Source organism: Manis javanica, chromosome 6, assembly GCF_040802235.1.
Source record: "Manis javanica isolate MJ-LG chromosome 6, MJ_LKY, whole genome shotgun sequence".
Lineage (NCBI taxonomy): Eukaryota > Metazoa > Chordata > Mammalia > Pholidota > Manidae > Manis > Manis javanica.
The window spans coordinates 10286623-10309511 of NC_133161.1; the positions used below are offsets into that span (position 1 = coordinate 10286623).

Below are 22889 nucleotides of genomic sequence, written 5' to 3' on the forward strand. Positions count from 1 at the left end.
CTGAAACAGCAATGCCCAGGTCTTTCCTCCATGTATTTTACCTGTTTGCTTCTGTATTTCTAAGTTCATTTTAGGATGATTGTCTATCTTGGGGTCTGTGTTCTTCTGTTTCTTCCAGAACCTGGGTGTGTGTGTTTATTTAAGTATGTAAGCCGAGGTCTCATGCCTGTGTGTTTTCTTATGCCTGTATTATTTTGTGAATCTTTCAGGGAAACCTTGAGTACTGTTGGTCTCTGAGGCCAAGTCGGTCTATCTTTATGCCTCTTTCTCCACAGACTTCAAAGAATGCCAAAATGTTCCATGGTGCAACCACACACAGAGTAAGGATCCCTCACCTAGGAGACGGGGGATCTTAATGTGTTCTTTTCAGTCAGATCAGCCCCCAACCCCACTCATTACTCCAGGGGTTTCCATGGCAGTGTATGTCACACACTCTGAATGGGCTCCCTGGCTGTCCTGTTCTTGGGAGTGCTGTGATCTGTAAGCCCAAGCAGCTAGTCGGTTAGACCATTTCCAGATTACTCTGCGCATTGGCTACTGCACTGATCCTAGCTAATAAGGCCTACCAGGTTTCGAAAGGAGCTATAGAATAGAATGTCTTTAAGGCAGAACAGTCTCATCTCCGTAAGTCCTGAAACACCTCTGTGCTCAGAGTGTGCTGGTTGGCCACCTTACTCTGAGCAGTTAAGCCCTAAACAGTTCAACAGTCTTCGGCTGACTCTAAGATGTTGGAGAAGGTGTGGAGCCCTGGGGAAAACCAGGACAAGGAGTTCCGGTGGAAGGGCAGGCCTAGCAGGTGGCCTAAGTTCAGCAAGATCATGAGAATGGGGAGAGCAGTAGCAAAAGTTTAAGTTAGAACTGTCTCCAGAGAGAACTCACTCCAGAGCAGGAGAGTCCTGATTTCTAATGGGCGAGTTCATAAACTTCCGGTCCTCGGGCAGAGGTTGCCAGTCTCTGCTGTGTTCCACACTGCCTGCTGGGAGTGGGCAGTGCGGCCAGGGGTGCAGCAACTGACCCCTAAACCATCCTGCTTGTTCCGTCTGCTCCACTCCCCCATGTCGCCTGGCTCTCCTTGCTTACAGCTGTCCCCTTGCTTTCTCTGAATGCCACTTAACCTTCTCTTGGTCGGCCAGCTCTGACCTATCAGCGTTTCTGTTTTTTTTTCAGTCAGTGCCCTTGATGCAATGACCTCAGGGCTTTTGTCCAGAGAGTTAAGCCTGCAAGGCTAGTCCTGATTTTCCCTATTAGTAGTGAGATGTGGGAAAGCTGACACCCATCACTTGGGGAGCTGGCTCTTCCCACGGAGCGCCCCTGCTGCAGGATGTGTGCACACAGGGACTGTCTAACCCTGCAGCTCCCCTTCCCTTTGCTGTGGAAACTATGCTTCTCACTGTTTTCCTCTTTTCTACTTTTTGATGCTTGGTTCTTGGTGCCTGGGCTTCTTAATCAGCCCTGACATCCTGTCCCAAAACATTGATATTTTATTTGAGGCTATACTTCCTCTGTAAAGGGCTGGAGAGGAGAGAGAATGGTACTGTGCAAAGAGGATGGGATTTAGATTCAGATGGGGATGGGTTTGAATGCTGCCTTCACCACTTACTTAATATGAAAATTCAGCATATTAAGCTTTCTGTGCTTCATTTGAATCTTTTTATGCTTCATTTCCTAATGTCTTACATGGGGATAATACTACTTAAGAATACCTGCCTCACTGGGTGGTTGTGGTGATTCATAAGGTAATACACAGAAATCACCTTCGTACAAATGCAGGAGGTGATTGATGTGGGTTATTTTCTTTTCCTAACATAGTTACGTATGTTGAATGAATACATTTACAATAACAAGGTGATAAAGGTCAGGAAAGGGAAACAGAATTTAAAGTTATTTTAAAATGAGAGCTGTATTAGGTGGTGGAGAAAAAGCATAGATTCTGGAATCTGGGGACATTTAAACCAGAGACAGTGCCTTCGAGATCAAGTCGTGCCAGGGGAAAGACAGAGAACTGTCCTGTAAAGTACTGGGGCTGAAGGAATTAGTGACCTTTTTTTGAAGCAGAAACTCATGAGAGTTATCCCCATGGCTGTCACCGCCCTGACCGGATGTCCTCCTGCTGACACAATCCCGTCCTGCCAGCTGCGTGTCTCCCACTTGGTTAACTCTGGCCCTCAGCTGACCCAGCGCTGGTGCTTTGATCCCGTGACCCACCTTGGACCCTTTGAAATGGATTTTGACTCAGTTCTTTTCTGAACTTGGCTGACTGTGGTCTCTCCATCTCTGTCCCTTAATGGCTGCCCTGACTGGGCCACTGTGATCCTTAGCTACTCTATGCCATTCTGATGAGTATGTTTTTCCTTTCCATCCTTGGTTCCCCTTTATTTCTTTTCTCAACCTTTGCACATTGACTGTAGCCTAAATGGAGTGCTGTTCAAGGTATAAATGCTAATTGCCTCATTAATTTTTTTAAATTCATTTAGTCAATATGCATTTTTAGAAACCAGACATATAGAGTTCAAGTCTCTGCCGGCCAGGAGCCCTCAGTCTAATGAAGAAGGGAAACAAGTAGCAAATAATGATAGCAGAGTGTGAGTAAGTGCTGCGGTGAGATCTATACAAGATGCAGTGGCTGCTTCAGGAGTAAGAGAAGGCGTAATGGATATGGTGGTAGGTGGGCTGACTTTCTCAAAAAGGTACCTTGTTACTGATAGAGGAAAGGCTAACCAAGAAGAAAAAGAGAAGCCTGAGCACATGCTGTTCAGGGAAGGGCACAGAGTGTGGGCTTAACCTGAGGTGTGGGGAAGAAATGGCAGAGAAGAAAAAACAACAGTAATTATGTAAGGTGATGCATATGCTAATTAGTTTGATTGGAATGACCATTTCCCAGTGAACTGAAACATCAGTGGTACACCTTAAATTTATACAGTTTTCATTAGTTAATTGTCTCAGTAAAACTTAACAAAGTCCTTTAGAAAAACCCCATCTCTGGAAGTATAAAGCCCAAATTTTGTAGCTCCCAAGCATGCCTAGCCTACAAGCATATTATTATAAAGAAGTACATGTATATAGTTTATAAATAAATAAAGTACTAATGTATTGGGGATTCTTACTGATTTTTCTTATTGAAGCCAGGATAAAATGTGTTTTAGAACCACTGCTGTAAATCAGAGTGTCTCCATTATCACTAGACATTCAGATCAGCGAGACGCCATCTCCCAGTCGTTCTGCTAGACCCCAACCTACAGAGTTGAAACTGCATAGGTTTTGGGCAACAGGCAATTCATACAACTTGCATAGCCTGCAAGCCCTTTCATGACCTGGTTGCCTGACTTCACATTCTCCCCAGGTCTCTAGAAGCCTCTGAAATTTATCCTAAAGGTTTATTTTTTACTTGGTGCACATATCTTAGGAAAATACAAATGCCTCTGCATCTTATTCTGTCGACATCTCCAGAATGTCTCATGTCTGAGAATGACCACACCGTTCCACCAGGGAGTGGCAGCTCTGGTAACTGCCAGCAGCCATAAGGAGACAGCAGGGTCCTATCCTACATTGCAGGAAGCGCTGTTACTCAGGTTGTCCTGCCTTTTTTTTTGAGTGTTTGGATTCAGGATGTTTCAGAAGTTCTCCCCCCCAGAATTCTTAGACAATAAGGATGGGGAAAGAGATGATGCCTCTTCATAGAGACTCAGTTGATGAAGCCCATTAGTTCTGGCTCTATTACACTGGTTCCCAAACCTAGAAAGTCAACAAAATCTCCAGGAAAGGTAGTTTTGTTTGCTGTTGTTTGTCTTGAAGTGTCCCATGCAGTTATGATGGGGACCCTGACACAAAAACAGTGATTCCTCACCAAAGGCTTTCATTGTGACTGCCTGGTGAGTTGTGTGAATATGCTGTTGCCTGAAACCTGTGGGGTTTCACTTCTACAGGTTGGGGCCTAGCAGACTGAATGGGAGATGGCGCCTTGCTGATCTGGGTGTCTGTTGATGATGGAGACCCTCTGACTTTTACAACAGCTTTCCTCCTGCCTCCTAGCAATGAAAAATATTCCAACAGACATCCCCAACATATGAGTATATTGTTAATTTATAAACTGTATGCATTTATAAACTGTGTCTATGCAATATGTAAAAACAGACATTTAAAAGTAATGAGATTAAAATAAATGCAATGAAGAGGTCTACTATTTTCATCCCATTCCCCCAATGGACCACCAAGCATCTTACTGCATAGACCCCTGATAGAAAGAATGGTTCTTTCTCTAGTTCCCTAATGGGACCACAACTCTTATTTAAGGGTTTACAGTCTCAGGTAACTGTCTAGAAGCAGAATCATCTCCCCCCAACCTAACCAAGCTACTCTTACTCAATTGTTTGCTTCACTCAATTAGTCAACAGACATTTATTGTGTTCCCACTATGTGCACAGTATTGGAGAGGGGCCACATAGTCCTTGACTCAAGGAACTTATATTGTGCCACACATAGACATGAAAAAAGTGAACATAGACATTAAATAAGTGATTAATCATTATGTCATTATAATTTTAATAGGCGCTAAAAAGTGTGTGTGTGTGTGTATATATATATATGTATATAGCCTAAGAGGGTGACCTCATCTGGAGAGTTAGAGAAATCAATAGTTTGGAAGTCACAGGTCAGCTGAATTCTGAAGAATGAATGGAGGTGAGCTAGGCAAAGAGGGGGAAGAGGGTTCCAGGAGGAGGTAAAGCACTTGGAAACCCAGGGGCAAGACAGTCATTCCAGGAACTGAATGAAAGGTGGAGTGTTTCAGATCTAGAGGGCAGGGAGGAGGTGCCCTGGCACAACAGGAATCGGAGGATGTGAGCTGAGATCAGAGTCGTGTGGGTCCAGGTGACCACGTGAGGGATTTTGGTCTTGAGGGTGAGGGAAGCCAGCGAAGGATTTAGAGCAAGCAACAGGGTGAAATTCTACTCCATAAACATATGTACATATTCTCCTATTTAGAAGCAGCTGGTAAACATGTATTATATATATTTTTTTGTTTTATCTTTTACAGACTAAAATCTCATATTACTGAAAGAATGAGTTTGGTCTTTGTGTATTGCCACACATAGCAAAAAGGCAAAAACTGAGAACAGTGTAGTTAATTTGAAAACAGAAAGGATCTTGGTTCCACCCTTACGTCATGCACTTTCCTGTTTGCCAATAGAAAGTCACTGGCTTTAGCCCCAATCTGAAATTCTTGATGTCATTTTTGAAGTATCCTATTGCAGCTAGCAAAGTCCCCAGTGACTGTCCTAAGGTACAAGTATCTGTCTTGCACCCTCATCCATATTAACCCATTCTTCCAAACTGCAGCACTGACCCCTAGCTGCCCAGCAGGCTTCCTGTCCCTCTCCTAACAGAGGAGGGTCCCATTGCCCTGTGCCCCTAAGCTTCCACTTGCCTGCCCTCACCTCCCTTTGAGTATAGACAGAAGAGAGGGGGAGTGGCCAGCCATGTATCTCTGTAGCAAAGGTTTGCTAGCTAAGGTACAGAGTGGGAGACATAAAAATGGAGACAAGAATAAAAGTGCCATAAAGGGGGATGCCATTTGCTTTGGCAGAAACATTCTTCTGTTTCCCTAGGATACAAATATTCCTGCCTCCAAGACTCCCTTAAAGCAGGGACATTGAACACATTAAAGCCATAGACGCAGAACATTAAAGAGAAAACCAAGTTAGGAATACTGTTCAATCCCATTTATTTACAGATGATCAAAGGGCTTCAGAAAGGTCAAGTTTTAAGATCAACCTAGCTCCTAGGTAGTGACCAGCTGGGACTAGCATCCTTCCAATTAGTCAGGCTACCAACCCAAGTTATGGAGCATTCAATTTAAATATAAAGTAACTATGCATAAATTCAAGGTAGAATGCTCTCTGGGTGGGACACACAAAGGCAATTACCACATGGTCTCTGTCTGAAAAGACCTTGGAAAATTTAGATGGAAACGGTAGAAGAGTATTCTAAAGCAACCTCTGAGAAGCCCAAAGCGAGGGAAAAATAATGATGCTGAGGAAATTCACAAGGAGGTATTATTACTGTGGGCCACGGCGGGAAGGAAACGCGTCACTGTAGAGGTGAGTGTTGGCTGCCCCTGGTAGAGAGTGTGGGTGGGTGAGGGAGATGCATGTCCAGGACTGTTGACACTCTCTGCCACTCCTTAACACCCAGGTGCCAGCCCGGCACACATACCTGACAGTGGCAAGAGCAGCATTTTGGAAAAGGAAGGTGCTGAAAGGTGAGCATGAAGCCTTGAGACGGGTATATGCAGGGAGCAGAGGCTGGAAGGCATTACTACCCGAAACACCTTCACCCTCTGGACTCAAATCGACCTCTGCCAGCAGGTCTTTTTGCACAGTGTGTGTCTTCGACAGATTCACTTAAGTACGCACAGATTTGGTCCCCATTGGAAGTTATGTGTTGGATTTCTAGTTCCTGACCAAGTGTGAGTTTTCTGCTTGGAGAAGCTATAGCACCATCTTGTGGAAATAAATGCTTTAGGTCATAAGATTTTTGGTTCTGACTAGCAGTTAAAAAATCAGTCTTGAAACCCATGCTTGGCTCTAAATCATTCTTGAAATACACGCTGTATGAGTAACAAAAGGTTTCTCGCACATTCTAAATCTCTCATGGCTGGGTTGGCAGCTTTCCGTCAGGGGCACTTCCATTCTCAGGATAATCACACTTAACTTAGGATCCAATATTCTCCCCATCTCAGACTTGTTTCTTTTAAGCTGTGTGATCTCGGGTTGGGGTTTTAACCATGTCCCAAGGGATCCTGTCTTCTTTAAATTTAGCAAGGCAACTCCGAATCTCTAACAAGAATAAAGGAAAATAAAGAGGAAACACTGGCTACCAGGGTTCTTTCTGGCCCTTCTGGAGGAGTTGAGAGATGAGATCCCTTAATCTTAAAGGAGCTAACACATGGCAAGGGGGAGCCCAGAGAATTCATAGCTGCCAGGAAGTTTCAGAATCATTTCCTGGAAATCTTATTGGGTCCCCAAAACAATAATTCCTATATGCTTCATATAAAAACATAAATTTATTGAATCATTGACTAATTAATAAAACTTTAAAATGAGAGTATGCTATTATTCTCCAGGGGAGGGGGAAAGTCCCCAACCTTCCCAATCTTCCTTCACCCCTGCTTGGTCTGCATTAAGTATGGAATTGACCTTCCTATGAAGGCTGAGAATTTCATAAGTTACTCTCTGAACAGTCTCAGACTTCATCAGAGCTTAAGCTAGTGTGAATTTTGAAGAATTTAAAAAATCTCTTGTGACTTTTCCAAAATAGAATTCTTGAGAAAATTACACATTAACATGTTTCAAAATTTTACAAATACAAAAGTTTTCCCTTCACACATGTTCCCCAGTCAACCAGTTGCCTTCCCTGGTCACACAGTATTCCAAGTTGTTCATGAAATACTTCCAAAAATACTCTGTGTTTATAGGAAATACATGACAGCAATGGTAGCCCACAATATATTCCAGAACTTGCATTTCTCACTTAAAATATAGATTGAAGATTTTTTCCATAATATTGGAGCAATAATGAGCCTCCTTGCTCATATTTCAGCTGTACAATATTCTGTTGAATGGACACAGCACGGTTAATTTCACCCGTCTCCTCCTGAGGTGGTTTCCAGTAGCTCAGTAGTACCAACGATAGCGCAACGAGCAACCTTTACTCTGTTACTGTGCACAGGTTCCAGTCCACCTGCAGGATACTTCCCAGAAGTGGAATTGCTGGGTCAAATGGCACGTGCTCTGGTAATTTTAGAAGATGATGGCAATTGTTCTCCATGGAGATCATTCATACAAAATGCCAGCAGTGTACTACCACACCCCATGCCCTCACTATGTGCCTTTAAAACTTCTTGTTCTTTGCCAGTCGGATAAATAAAAATGGTATTTCAGTGTACTTACTGCCGTTTTCACCATTTTCCTGGTAGGAATTTGATTGCATGAACTCTTTTCTCACAAGGCTTGGTCAGCTAGTCAGTTCTCTTTCTCTAAAGCTACATTGGCAGATACACTGATATTTTTGTAATTTAGTGTTTTGAATAAGTAAAATGGTTAAAATTTCCAGCAGGTTTCAAAAGTATTCATTGACATTCTCCCTCCCCGTGTTGACCCCACGGATGGATGTGCCATTGTACTAGGGAAGCTTCAGCTTCAGAGCTCCTACCAAGAGCTCCTTCCAAGGCCCTGAATGATTCTGCAGTCAGGAATTCACATTCTTTTTCTTGAACAAGCTGCCCAAAGTTTTAGAAGCTTCAGAACTGGATATCCTCTCATCTGCCACTACCATCCCAGTTTCCAGTCTCTCTGCTTGGTTGCTTAAGCATCCCTCCAGAATTATTTTATGTACATGTAAGCACATACAAATACAGATTATCCACGTAGGCTTATTTTCCCAGTGCAACTTGGAGATTTTTCTAAATAAGATATGGAGAACGTCCATATTGATTTTTGATTGCTTGCTGGTAATTGCATGGCATTCCATTGCATGGAGGTACTGATCTTTATTTAATCACCTCTATGGGTAGAACTTAGTGTATATTTGTTTTGTTTTGTTTTTGCCATTTTCTTAAGTCTTCTGGCAGGATTGAGAGGCTTAAATGGTAGCTTAAAATACGGTGTGGTGATAGATTTCAGAAGAGGTAGGATTAAAATAACTGAGATTTGCAGGGGGAGTCCCAGCCTCCCCTATTCCCCACCCTATTTAGGTATCTAGGGCTCTAACTCTTATCAAACAGGTTCCCTGGTGCCTGCTGGCATGCCCATGGCCATCTGCATGCTAAGTTTCTCTATGATTGTGAAACAAAAGATTGTCTTGCTAAAGGAATTCTGAGTATTTGAAGGCAGGAGGGAGAGAGCATTGTAAGCCTAGGATGCCTCTAGAATCATACTGGATAGACATTCGCTTCATAAAAGGGCAGCTAGACATGAGGTCTTATTACTCTCTCGGTGGCATTGCTACAGCCCACAAAAGGGTTCCCACTGCACACACACTAGCAATGTGTTCCACTGGATCTGGTGCAGAGGGGTTGAACAACCCAGCCATGGAGGGCTGGATGTCTTCTGCATGCTAGAAGATTCTATCACTGAGTATTTTGACTCTTGACCACTTCAGTCATTACTTCCTTTCTGCTTTTCTGGTTCAATGTAAACATCATGGAAACGTCATTTTGGGTAGCTGGAAATGCAGCCTTTCCATTCTCCCTGCCCTCTTAAAGTATCAGCTGCCCAATCTCTCATCTCAACCTACTTTCTGGTAAGAAAGGATCACAAACCTGTCTAATTTGGTTACCCCAAACGTAACCCTTTTGCCCAGTTTTATCTTTTGTTCAGACACTCTCCTTTGCCTTTTCACTGATATCTTCCCTAGAGCTGAATGGGTTTTAGTTAGAGTACCTTTCAAGTCTTTATCTCTTTTACAAGGTGTCAGGTTAAAAACTACAGAGAAAGTAGGGGAGGAGAACAGAAAGAAGGCAAGAGAACTGATGAATCTCTAAACCGTAGGACAAGAATGATGTTTAGTACCGTTACAACCTAGGTTTGAACTGCACAGATCCACTTATGTGTGGATTTTTCTCAATAAATATATTGGAAAAAATTTTGGAGATTGAACACAATCTGAAAAAGTATTTTCTTTACTCTAGTTACTTTATTCTAAGCATACAGTATATAATACATATAATATACAAAATATGTGTTAAATCAATTGTTTATGCTATTGTTAAGGCTTCCGGTCAATAGTAGACTAATAGCAGCTAAGATTGTAGGGAGTCAAAAGTAATACATGGATTTTCAACTGTGTGGGGTCAGTGCCCATAACTCCCATTTTGCTCAAGAGTCAACTGTACTTTATAGTTTAAAAAGTGTTGACATGTATATTACCCTTTTGGAGTTCACAACATGCCGCTGGAACACAGAGAGGTTGTGGTATCTTACCATCTTATAGATGGGAAAGCACAAGGACCATCTGATCATGGCATACCTCAACCTCGGTCTACAGGATTCCCCACTACATTGCAATTTGATTGTTCAGCATTGGGTCCCTCAGGAAGCAATCTGGGGAGCAGTAGCTGTTTAGAATTTCTGTATGGAAGTGGGGCCCAAGGGGTTTGTCTCGAAGCTCTATTTGGATTGTAGTTCACATAAAATTGAAAAAAGAATCTATTGTATGTATCAGGGGGATTGCTGCTGATGGGGATCTGTGGAGGAGGTTCAGTCTGTTCCACCTGTTCTACCACCACTGCTCTAGAGTTTTACTGCTGTTCTGCAGAGCCAGAGAACAGAAACTCAGAGCCTCTGAGTACTTGTGGCAGACTGCTTGATGTTTACCAAAAGTGTTTCCTCTTATTCCCACATATGTATGGAGATCACATTTCCCAGGCTTCCTTGCATTTTTGTATGAACTCATCATGACCAAGTTTTAGCCAATAGGAAGTGAGCAGAAATGCCAGATCCACTTTTAGGCCAGGTCCACTAAAGCCCCCTTGCTTTTTCTCCTGACAACACATATGACCTTGGGAACCACTGGAGATGATGGTGACCTAAAAGGTACAAGGACCTGGTTCCCTGAATAGCTATTTGATGGCCAGCTGCTGGCTAGTCAGGAATACCTGCTCTGAACAAGAAACTATTATGTTAAAAAAAAAAAAGACCTCAGTACAATTAAAAACAGTCTAACAAGATCTTAAATGATACCAATTGTTGCTTATTTAATCCTGGGTTTACCTACAGAGTGTCAGCAAATGTGGGCAAATATAGATTTGAGAGCCAGAGAATCAAGATGAGATCAGAATAAAGTGACATGAGTGAATTTTTCTTTTCCTTTCTTCAAATTGCAATACTAACATGTGTTTACTTTAAAATCTTCTAATAATGTGGTATTATTTTCCATGGTACACTTTCCCCTTTGAGAGTCTTCTTTAACCCTTTAATGTTTATCATTTTGAACATTTTCATGTGCCTTAATATTTGTCTGTATAGACACACACACACGTACACGTATAAATATCTTTTTCTCTACATCAATGAGAAAATGCTATATTTTTTTAACAGTATGTCCTTATCCTTGATCTTTCCCATTTTAATTACTATGTGTCTTGGTGTTGTCTTCCTTGGGTCCCTTGTGTTGGGAGATCTATGGATCTCCATGGCCTGAGAGACTATCTCCTTCCCCAGATTGGGGAAGTTTTCAGCAACTACCTCCTCAAAGACACTTTCTATCCCTTTCTCTCTGTCTTCTTCTTCTGGTATCCCTATAATGCGAATATTGTTCCGCTTGGATTGGTCACACAGTTCTCTCAATATTCTTTCATTCTTAGAGATCCTTTTTTCTCTCTGTGCCTCAGCTTCTTTGTATTCCTCTTCTCTAGTTTCTATTTCATTTATTGTCTCCTCCACTGTATCCAACTTGCTTTTAATACCCTCCACTGTGCTCTTCAATGATTGGTTCTCTGACCTGAATTCATTCCTGAGTTCTTGGATGCCTTTCCGTACCTCCATTAGAACGTTGATGATTTTTATTTTGAACTCCCTTTCAGGAAGAGTCACGAGGTCCATATCATTTAAATCTTTCTCGGGAGTTGTATTAATAATTTTACTGTGGACAAGGTTCCTTTGGCGTTTCATGTTTGTATATGGTGCCCTCTAGTGTCCAGAAGCTCTATTCTCTGGAGCTGCTCAACCCCTGAAGCAATGTCGGGGGTCGCAGGGGAGCAGTACTGGTGCCTGGGGGTAGGAAAGAGCTGTTCCCCTCCTCCCAGCTGCTGTGCCTGTCTCCACTGCCTGAGCCAGTGGGCCAGTCACACAGGTTTAAGTTTTTGTCCCAGAGCAGCCGGATACAGATCCCTGCTTTCCTCAAGTGGCCGGAATCCCAGTCTCCCCAGGAACTCTGCCTCTATTAATTTTCCAACCCAGTAGTCATGTGAGTCTCATGAAAGCACCATGAAATGTAGATTTGTGCTCCCAGAGCAGATCTCCAGAGCTAGGTATTCAGCAGTCCCAGGCCTTCCACTCCCTCCCTGCTCTGTTTGTCTTCCTCCCGCTGGTGAGCTGGGGTGGGGTAGGGGCTCGCATCCCGCGAAGTCCAAGCTCTGGTACGTTACCCCGTTCAGTGAGGCCTGCTCTTTTCTCCAGGTGTGTGCAGTCTGATGCTGTCCTCTTTCCTGTTGCTCTCTCAGGATTAGTTGCACCAACTATATTTTCTAGTTGTATCCAGTTTTAGGAGGAAGCCTCTGTCTCTCCTCTCACACCGCCATCTTTCTAACTATCTGAGAAAATGCTATACTAATATGACTTCCCTTTATCATTTATTTTATGAGAATCTTCTCTGGACATTAGAGAAAACTTACTTTAATAGTTGTATAATATTCCATAGTATAGATGTATAATGTTTTACTGAACCCCACTACTGAAGGATATTAGTTTGTAATGTTTTACAAATGTAAATGTAAGAAATGACAATTACAAATAATACTTCAATTTAGAATACATTTACATGTATACAGTTTGCACATGTATATGTGAAATTTCTGTAGAACACTTTCCTAGCATTGGAATTGCTGCATCAAGCAGTGTACAAATTTCAATTTTTGAAGATATATTCCCAAACTACCACCAAATCTATTTATATTTCTGCCAAGACTATGGAGAAATATGCATTTGCCCACATGCTGAGAAACACTATAAAATACCAATCTTTTACTTTTTGCCCATTTGATGGGCCAAAAATAGTATCTCAGGCTTAAAAATTCCTTTCTTTAATTACTGGGGAGGCTGTACATCTCTCATCCTATTCACAGGTGGTTTTTACTTGTTTTACTATTCATGGGTCATTTGTGTCTACTTATCTAGGTAATTTTTGCCCAATGAAAAACTGTCCTATATTACTATTTTGTTCAAAATATACATATTGATAACTCCATTAGTTATATCTTTATCTTTTTCTTAAAATGAATTCTCAGAATATTCAGGCTGATTTTCTTGCTTCTTATTTAGCTAGAGACAAAGATTCCCCAAATCTAGGCTATTGAGAGGCTGTCACTTCATGGTTATGGGTGTGCTCTTTGGTGTCGCCCTGACCTAAATGTGTCAGGCTGTGTCACACGCTGGCTTATAATCATTGGAAGGATCTTACTATCTCTATGCCTGTTCTCCTTTTTAAAAAATCAGTGTAACAAAAGTACTAAACACATACAATTGTCATGAAATTTAGACATGATAATAACGCATGTATCAGCACAATGCCTGACACTTAGTAAACTAATAAATACTAAATATTAAAATTGTTATTTTCAGGGAGGGCAATACAGATATAGAATCAGAGATTTAAGTTTTATTCCAGGTCCTAGATCCTTTCCCAGTGAGAATTACTCTTAATAAGATCCAAGAAGGTTAACAAAACCTACTTTTCTTAAAGTGGGCATTTTACTATATATTTCAGCCAGCCTTATGCAATTTCCATTTCCTACAGCACTCATGCATTAACTCAGCAGTTACTACTGGGAAAGTGAAAATGCAAATTCCAGTGAAATGTGAGGATGCTACAGAGACAGCGAATCAGAAAATAAGGAAGAACCTTAAATATTGTCTAGTTCAACTTTTCATTTTATGGATGAGGAAACTGAAGGCCAGTGGAGTTAAGCAGCTTTTCTAAGGTCAGACAGTAAGTTAGCTTAGCAGGGGATCCAAGATGAGAGCCCAGCTATTCCAGCTCCAAGCCAGCATTCTGGTGACTGAATCATGATGTACTCAAGGATCCACTCCTTCTTGTGACCCAACGGGATCTCAGAAATTAAAAACAGAGAGACACAGGTTGAAAAAAGACAGATCAAAATGAGCCAATGCTCAAAGTCTGTCAAGAAAGCAAAGAGTATGAGACACTCCCTGGCTGGTTGGGAACACTCATCACGTGTTCACCGTGGGGTGGCATTCCAGTTCTCCTTCCATTTTTGTCTCCTCTCAACAACCCATATTTAACAAATGGTACTTTACAGTCACAGCAAGGAGCACACAGCAGTCCTGCCAGTCAGTGGTTGGCAATCCCTGGTCCATGTGCCAAAGATATTGCAAGTGCCAATTTGAGATGGCAAGAGGACCAGCCACAGATTCCCATCCCTATCGCTTCCAGTAGTTACTCCAGTAATTGTCTCCACCCTCTTGCCACAGTTTTCAAGGGCAACACCCCACACGGCTCCCCACCTGGCATCGACACCACGCTGGCCTTCAAGAACCACAGGCTCGGCAATACGGCACACTGCTTTGAGAAGCCAGTGACCACTGCTCCTCAGGATAGAAATAGTAAACCTTCCCAGCAGTTTTTATATTAAGGGATAAATTTCTTCCCTAGTTTTTTTTCCCTGTCTTCTCTATGGCCTTCCAGCAATAACATATTCTTGTTGGTAGTCTCCATCACATTAAAAGACAATAAAAGCAAGAATTGGATAAATCTAATGGACAATAAGATGTCTAACAAGAAAATGATGGGTAATGCCATGCCCATAAACAGTGGGTAAAAATTTGGACCTGATGGCTGTTTATTCATTCAGAATTGAGTCTATACTGTGAATAGCGCTAATGCTAACCACTCGGGTTATGAGTATCAGTAGATATTCCACAGAAGAATTCCCTATTACTTTAAAGCCAGAATGCCTAGTCTTGTATTACATTTCCACAAGTGAATAAATTATGTGGCCTTGGGTAAATTAATTAACTTCTCTAAACTTCATTTTCTTCATGGTTACATAAGAATAATGATCATACCCACTCCACGGATTTGACATGGACTATACTCAAGCATTTTACATAGTGTCTACTGCACAGTAAGTGATGAATAATTATCAGCTACAATTATATTTCTACTACACTATAATTCACAATTTGAGGTATTTAAAGAAGGTTGGAAATTAGAAGATGGCTCAACATGGAAATTTTGAAGTGAGGATAATGGATAAAGGGTCCTTTATTTATTTACCAAGTGTTTGGTGGGTGGTCACTACATGTTAGGACTGTTAAGGTTTTGGGGATGAAGAGATGAACCAATTCTTGTCTTTCCCCTTGCGGAGAGATGCTACATAATTGAGAAATGTACCCCCTGGTTAAAGATTATAAAATGTAAGAAATAAAAAAAACTAAAAAAAACCCCAAAAACCCAAATCTGAATTCCTTTCCCTTAGGTAAGGCCCCAGGTTTTCTCAGTGGTTGGGCCAGGAGCAGGTTCAAAGGGAGACGGACTCCCCTTGGGGTCTTTGCCAGTCACTCACTGCAGCCCGGCACCCCCAGGAGGCTGCTCCCTCCGAGGCTGAGCAGCCTGTGCCAGAGGAGCCGTGAGGACACAGGACAGGGTGACTCTCACCTCAGTGCTCTTCCTGACTGAAGGCTCGCCTTGGGACCAGGCCCAAAAGTTTAGCACCCTGACTGTATTGGAATAATTTCTGACCCAGTACTAGTAACAATAGTAATATTGTGTCTTTGCACAGCACTTTAAGTCTTCATAACGTGTCCATTCGCATCTCTGTTGTTTGAGGTTTCAGCAGTCCTGGGGGGTGACCTGGGAAGCTCTCATTATTGCATAACTTATGGATGAGGGCCTGCAATTCAGGCAGTGTAAGGGACTTCCCTGTAAGGGGCGCAGCCAACAGGTGGCAGAGTCAGGACTAGGACCCAGGGCTGTAGCCGCCAGTCTCGTGTGCACAGGGTCTTGGGCTTCCTGGGTGCCGAGGTCGACCCCAGGGGAGCCCGGCACACAGAGTTAAGGGTCCACACCAGTGGCTCCCTTGGCATGGCTTCTATTCCCCACGCTTCTCTGAGGTTCCGCCTTGTACCAGGAGAGGTTTTACCCTTGAGACCATCCCGGGAATTAGAGCTCTTCACTGCTCGTCCTGCCATCGGACTGCATTCCCCCAAATGCTGCTGTGCCGCATCTGTCATGAAACTAAACAACCGTTTAAAGACTATGTCAGAGAATATTGGAACGACTAATTATATCCAGTTCGGATAAATTGCAAGAATGCTTTCTAATGCTCTTCAATTGGTGACCCATCACCAAGAGGCCCGCCCCACCCTGACCCTCGGAGTCACGGTCCTCCCTTGGTACCTCCCCCTGATTTCACAGTGTAGAGTCGAGCTACATTCTTTAGCAAATGCAGCGCAGCCCCTTTTCTACCTGGGGCCCAATGGCCATCTTGGCCAAAGTTTGAAAGTTTCTTAATCTCTCGTCTTCCTATTCCTTCTTCTTCTTCCAGAATGTAATGATTTCTTTGATTTTCATATGTGGCTATGATTATGGGTTTGGCAATCAGATCACCTAAGTTTTATCCTGGACTAAGTACTTAGCTGTTGGGCTTTGATTAAATTACTTAATCTCTTTGTGTCTCCTTTTCTCACCAAAAAATTGGAATAATCCCTATCTCATAGGTTTGTTATGAGGATTAAAAAAGATAATACTCATAAGGTGCTTAGCACAGTGCCTCACTATACCAGTCTCTCCACAAATGGTATATGCACGTCTGCCCATGTATGTGCATGAACGTGTGAGTGGTGGGTGTAAAACTAGAGAATTCTTCGTGTTGGGTCTCAACACCACCCTGAGTTCTAAATGAGAACAGCCTCCATTCCTACCCTCTCTCTCTGTGCTCCTTCAAAATGCTGAACCTCCTTTGTGACTGCACCCATAGGACTCACCCACCAGGATAAAAAGCCTCTCATAAAAAATCTCTGGCTCTCCCAGCTTCCTCATGGCACATCTTAGGCTGAGAAGAAACCCACGTTCACCTAACATACCCCATGTTGGAATAGGTTAGTCTTATTCTTAGTTTGATGACATTAACCATGAGGTACTGTATTTTCATGTTAAATAGAGAAGGCTTAGGAGTCAGATCATTGGTGCATGAGTCTAGCATTTGCCATTTGCTTAGTGTTTGCATCTATAAATGGGATAATGAGAAATGGGTTTGTGACAATGATAAAATGAGGTGATCTCTGTAAAGCAGCAGTCAATGTGCATGGATGACATGCAATGATGGTCATGGTAATGATTATTATTATTAAAGCCCATTTTTTTCATTCAGTTGCCTTTGCTTAGGGCTTTTCATCCATACCTGGCAACTGACAGTTAGGTTGTAGCACTTGCTAACTCCCCCTAAGTGAAGAGCATAAGTTTATTCAGAGAGAATCATAGATGCTTTTCTTGAGAAGATTAGATGAGGTTAGAAACAAGTGGCTATCAAAAGCCCAGGGCCGACTGGAAAGTGGATTTTGATGGGTAATTCCCTGAGGTGACAGCTGAATGTGTGTGAACTCACTATCTGACCACAGAAATTGTAAGGCAGATTGTAGGATCTCATCAACAAAACCAGCTTTCCCCTAAGCCTAAGTAGTTACTTAGGAACATTTACTACTTATAAGACGAAGGACAACTGAGGAGAAACATCCAAATGTGGGTGAGAATGGACAAAGGTATCGATGGGTTGTGGGTCTCTGATCTGTGGCTGCAGCATTTAAAAAAATTGTTATTGCTGTGCTGTATCTGGTAACACCCACCATTCTGCCGTCGCTGAGAAGTCAGAGGTGGCATGTTCATTTCAATCTTTTGGTACCCATCACAGTGGATGAAATAAGTGTTTTCTTCTAGTCATTCTCAACTCATTAAGCAGTTAAATGAAATCAATTCGTAGAATTAAATACAACAAACACAGCAAAAGCTATTGCTTTCTGGGGTAGAAAAGGAATGCTGGACAGGGTCTCTTGGATAAATCAGCCTCTGATATAAAGAGGGAGATGAGCTTAAGTGTTATTCAGTATCCAAGGCCCCAGTGGACCACTGAGGCTGGTGATGTCAATGTCACTCCAACTGGGAATGACTTCCCTTGCACAGCCCTCTCCTCAGGGCCCCCTTGACCTCTGCATTCCTCAGGCTGTAAATCAGTGGGTTCAGCAAAGGGTTGAAAAAACTGTAAAATAGGAAAAGGATCTTCTGCTCCTCCTCAGGGTGGCGGGATTTGGGGGCCATGTACAGGACGATGGCGCTGCCGAAGAAGAGCCCCACCACGCAGAGGTGGGAGGAGCAGGTGGAGAAGGCCTTTCTGCGGCCCTCCCTGGACTGGATCCTCAGGATGGCACCCAGGATGCGCGTGTAGGACACCAGCACCAAGCAGAGGGGCCCCACTAAGATAAACACAGAAGCAACAAAGATGACAACTTGGTTGAGCCTAGTGTCCACACAGGCCAGCTTGAGGACAGACAGGATTTCACAGAAGAAGTGGTTGATTTCATGAGGCCCACAGAAGGGCAGCCTCAGGATGAGACCCACGTGGACCAGGGCCAGGAGGGAGCTAAATACCCAGGAAGTGACGGCCAGGACCGTGCACACTCTCCAGCTCATGACGACGGAGTAACGTAGGGGGTGGCATATGGCCACATACCGATCATAGGACATCACCACCAGCAGAACACATTCTGTGTGAGCAAAAGTCATAAAGAGAAAGGTCTGTTCCATGCAGCCGGCAAAGGAGATGGGCCTGGCTGGATGCAGGAGGTTCACCAGCATCTGGGGCACCGTGTTGCAGGCATAGGCCATGTCGACAGCGGCCAGGTGGCAGAGGAAGAAGTACATGGGGGTGTGCAGCTGGGGGTTCAGGGAGACGAGCCCCAGGATGGCCCCGTTCCCCAGCAGGGTGAGGGCATAGAGCAGGGAGAAGAGCCCAAAGAGAAGCACCTGAATCCTCGGACCAACACAAAATCCCAGGAGGGTGAACTCTGTGACAGAGGTCCGATTTACCCCCATCTCTCTGTGAAAAATAAAATGGATAGTGTGGGACTGAATTGTCAAAAATCATCTAGACATAATATTATATATTTGGCCATTTTTAAAAAATGAACTTTTAAATGAATTATCTAGTCACACATCCAGGTAATCACTTCTGACATCCAGTGTTACGTAAGGGGATCATGTTATCCATGACAGATTCCCTAAAGCCACTGACACGTGGAATGGGAAGAAAGAATGTTGAACCATAGAGGAAATACATAACATGAGAGAGGGATTCCCTTGGAGCTGCATGCACCGACATCGCTATGAGGGCTTCTGCAGTGCAGAAGCGACCAGCAGATCCCCAGATAGGAGATCAGATTGGTCCTAGAAGAGACAGAGAAGCAGCTTCTCAGTAGAGACATCAACATTGTCGCTTCTGCAACCTAGAACTTTGTACTCTACAGCAGCTCCCGTAACAGGAGGAGCTGAAAGATCAAAAGCAACTTTTATGATTGTCGACAGTGCTAAGAAGGAATCAGTAGGTATGCTGCGTACTGGCTCTAATAAGTCTATTTCATATATAAAACACATGCTTTTTATATGTATATGATGAATACAAACCGACAGTTGGCCATTTGGTAATCTACTGACTGATACAAAGGTACTGATTTACCGAACAAGTGTTTAGAATAATAACCCATAAACTCGGTAGGAATTGGGATTGGGAGGTGGGGGGCCAGCCAGTGCTCATGTACTGTAGGTCTAGACTTAAAGAGCAAGGGCGTAAATGAGTGTGAGGCCAGGCACTTACACACTGATTGGAAGGCTGTGGTGAGTGGCATGGGTGCCTGGGAAAACATTTCAAAATGCAATTCCCCAGCACTGTTTGTAACTCACCCCACCTCTGCTCCTATTCAAAGGACAAATCCAGGTGCTAATAGAAGTAGGAAAGGCCATACCTGGAATGACAGTGCGTTGGAGGACTATTTGTAATGATGGCTTAGCATTTGTATCACATACCATGTTAAATTCAAAAGCAAACAAAAAAAAATAGCCATTCATTAAAAAATGTAGTCTGCCTTATTTCAGCAACACAAGAATTGCCAAATACTTTATAGACAGCTGATTTAAAATTTTGGCAAAGAGACAGTTTAGTGAATTTATCATTTTACAGATTGCCATAGCAATAAGTTGGCAGTCAGGTACTTGATGCTTCTGTGATTGGTGACGTGCCACATGATAGTTGTTGGTTTGTCCTGGAATCCTGGGTGACGCCATGAGGAACCCAGCATCTTTCTGGTGCAAACATTTTGTTAGTGTCTTTGCTGCAAAAATCACCTGAGGCTGCCTATTAAACACATGCCTGCTTGCCTCTGAAATAAAGTTTCTCCAAGACTGATGCAGGGAAATGGCTGTTGTGGGACCCTGGTCCAGCTGTCACTCACCCCAGTGGAGACATCAGTGACATGCTCCCTGACGGATGTGTAAATAAGAGAAATGGCACTGCCTTTGGAGAAGTAAAATGTAAAATCCACTCACAGTGGGTGAGAAGAACTGGAGGCAGAAAACAAGATAACCTGAGGAACCGTGTCGCTGGGGAGTCTAAACTCCCTTCAGATGCTTTGCTGAATCTCATGGAAGGAGGGGAGGAGGGTCTGACTGCGATTCAGGGAACCCACGTGGAACACTTGCCGGGGGCACTTGCCTGGAAAAAGGCTGAGGAATAAAGAAGGGATGTGATCCATGAGGGCAGGGATCCCCAGCACTGCCAGGGAAGCCTGGCCTGACAGCATGAGGACGCTGTCCTCCCGACAGGTCTGTGTCTGCAGTGCAGATGTCTTGAGTGATCCGTGATCACTAACCCTAGCTGGTAAGCTCTCCAGCGATCACCTTCTGCTCTGATCCCACGCTCACCAATCAACCATGACCTGTGGCCTTCTTGCATGGATATTTTGACAAAGAGGGAATGTGCTGATTGGCAAAGTTCTTGCCAATGTTTTCAGAATAAATAATTCCATTCGGGTATAGCTGCGGTTCTTTGTTTGAGTTTGAATAGAGTGATGCAGATGAGAAATGTGTACACTGAACAAAATTTCCAAAGCCAGATCTACAAAGTGAACAGGAACAGCTCTGTGCAAAGATAACCTCCTTGAAATACAATCCAAGGAAAGTTTTTCCAAGCAGCTATTTGGAATCCTGAAGGACATCCCTACTAGATCCTCTCTAGAAACAACGGAAGTTTATTTTTTCTAAATAACAATTACCAGTAAATTATTATATCACCAAGACACAAATGAATCTAATTGCAGTGCTATGTATGAATGCCTAACACATGATCAGGACTTACTTTTTTCAGGATTCTATTAAAAATTACTGTCCTAGGACAACCTTTTAAATGTATTTGGAAAACATACAAAGCATATGAAAAGATTCAGTTGTGAAAATGCTTTTGAATTCACATCTTGTAGAAAGTTGTATCTCTTTATTCAGACTCCCTTTTGTAACTTCCAAAATGGTTACTTAAAGGAAAAAGAAACCTTACTTACAAAGTATGAATCTGTTTAAAATTTAATGGAAGAGAAAAGAGAAAGGAGAGTCTAATGATTACATTGAAGTTCTTTAAGAACAGTTGTCAAGTAGGCTGAGAATCTGATTTCTTTCACAGGACTGGGTCGTAACACACTCCTGTGAAGAAGGAAAAGACATACCCATTTTTATAATTCTGGCACTTAGCCAATGTTTACTGGTTGAAAAAGTGAATGGATGAATACACATGAATGAGTGAATGCCTAAATATTGAATTTTTGGACTATCACTGGACTGGGTCTGGAATTTCTGCCTTGCTTGAATCTTGCCTACCATAATCCTACCCAATTAAGGACATTCTTCCCAGGGCAAAAGAGAACACTATCTAAAGTTTGATTAGAATAACTGTAGAACCTCCAAAATGTTTAAGCATTGATCACTTGAAAGACACTTCTGTTTTCTTCCCTTTTTCCCCCTATGTTTTTATTTCATTCTCCATGATATTAAAAGCATCTTACCTAAACTCAAATGGATTTAATTTGCTAAACTGGCAGAAGTGAGACTAAAAAATAAAATAAATATATCCCAATTCCAAATCCAACATTCAGACATTGTTTTATGCTGGAAATGATATGTGTATGTACAAGTTAGTAACTTAAAAATTGGCAAATTGTTGATGACTGATAAATTATCTGGTATATCCATGGTTTCAGAGTAAAAAATCTTAAGACTGAAATTATTTCTCTACACGTGAACAAACCTGTCAGTACTAGCAAGGGTCCATGTCTGAAAAAGTAAAATTTAAGATCTGATGAGCTGACAAATTCCTTTCTAATGTGTGGGCATGAGTCATCCAACATTCCTGAAATAAAAGGTATTTTTAAATTATCAGTTCAACAGAAGTATTGGATGGCTTACTTCTAATAAGAAATATTCATTACAACTAATGCACTCAGTAGAGCCCTCATCTATTTCTCTTTTAGTCTGAAATATTTTTAATTTTCTCTTGAGATTTCTTCCTTGACTTACATGTTTTTTGGAAGATTTTGTTTAATCTCCAAGTATTTGGGGATTTTCCAGCTATTTCTCTGTTATTGATTTCTACTTCAATTCCATTGCAGTCTAAAAGGAGACATTGTATCATTTCTAGTCTTTTAAATTTGTTTATGTGTATTTTATGGCCCAGAATGGGGTCTGTCTTGGTGAATGTTGCACGTGAGCTTCAGAAGAATATGTGCTCTGCTGTTGGTGGTGAAGTAGTCTATAGGTGTACATTGTAATCTGTTGACTTACGGTGTTGTTTAGTTCTGTTATGTCTGTCTGCTGGCTCTGTCCATTTCTGATAGAAGGATATTTAAGTCTCCATCTATACTAGTATTTCTCTTTTCAGTTCCATTAGTTTTTGTCTCATGTATTATGATGCTCTGTTGTTAGGCACATACATGTTAAAGATTATGTATTCTTGGAGTATCATTACGCAGTGTCCCTCTTTATCACTGGTAACTTTCTTGCTCTGAATCTTCTGTCTCTCTTGGTAGCTGTGTCTCCCTGTCCCTGTCCCTCACTATATCACTGTC

At 42.4% G+C, this 22889-nt stretch overlaps 1 protein-coding gene across 1 annotated transcript; it reads right to left on the reverse strand.

Annotated features, from left to right (window-relative positions):
• Positions 1 to 17877: 17877 nt before the first annotated feature.
• Positions 17878 to 18819, reverse strand: LOC108387981 (olfactory receptor 2A1/2A42-like). Its single transcript, XM_037012411.2, has one exon. The coding sequence runs from the start codon at positions 18817 to 18819 to the stop codon at positions 17878 to 17880; it is 942 nt and encodes a 313-aa protein (XP_036868306.2).
• Between the last annotated feature and the right edge of the window lie 4070 nt (positions 18820 to 22889).

Coding starts and splice junctions, on each gene's coding strand:
- LOC108387981 (XM_037012411.2), bottom strand. CDS start 18,819: ATGGGGGTAAATCGGACCTCTGTCACAGAGTTCACCCTCCTGGGATTT.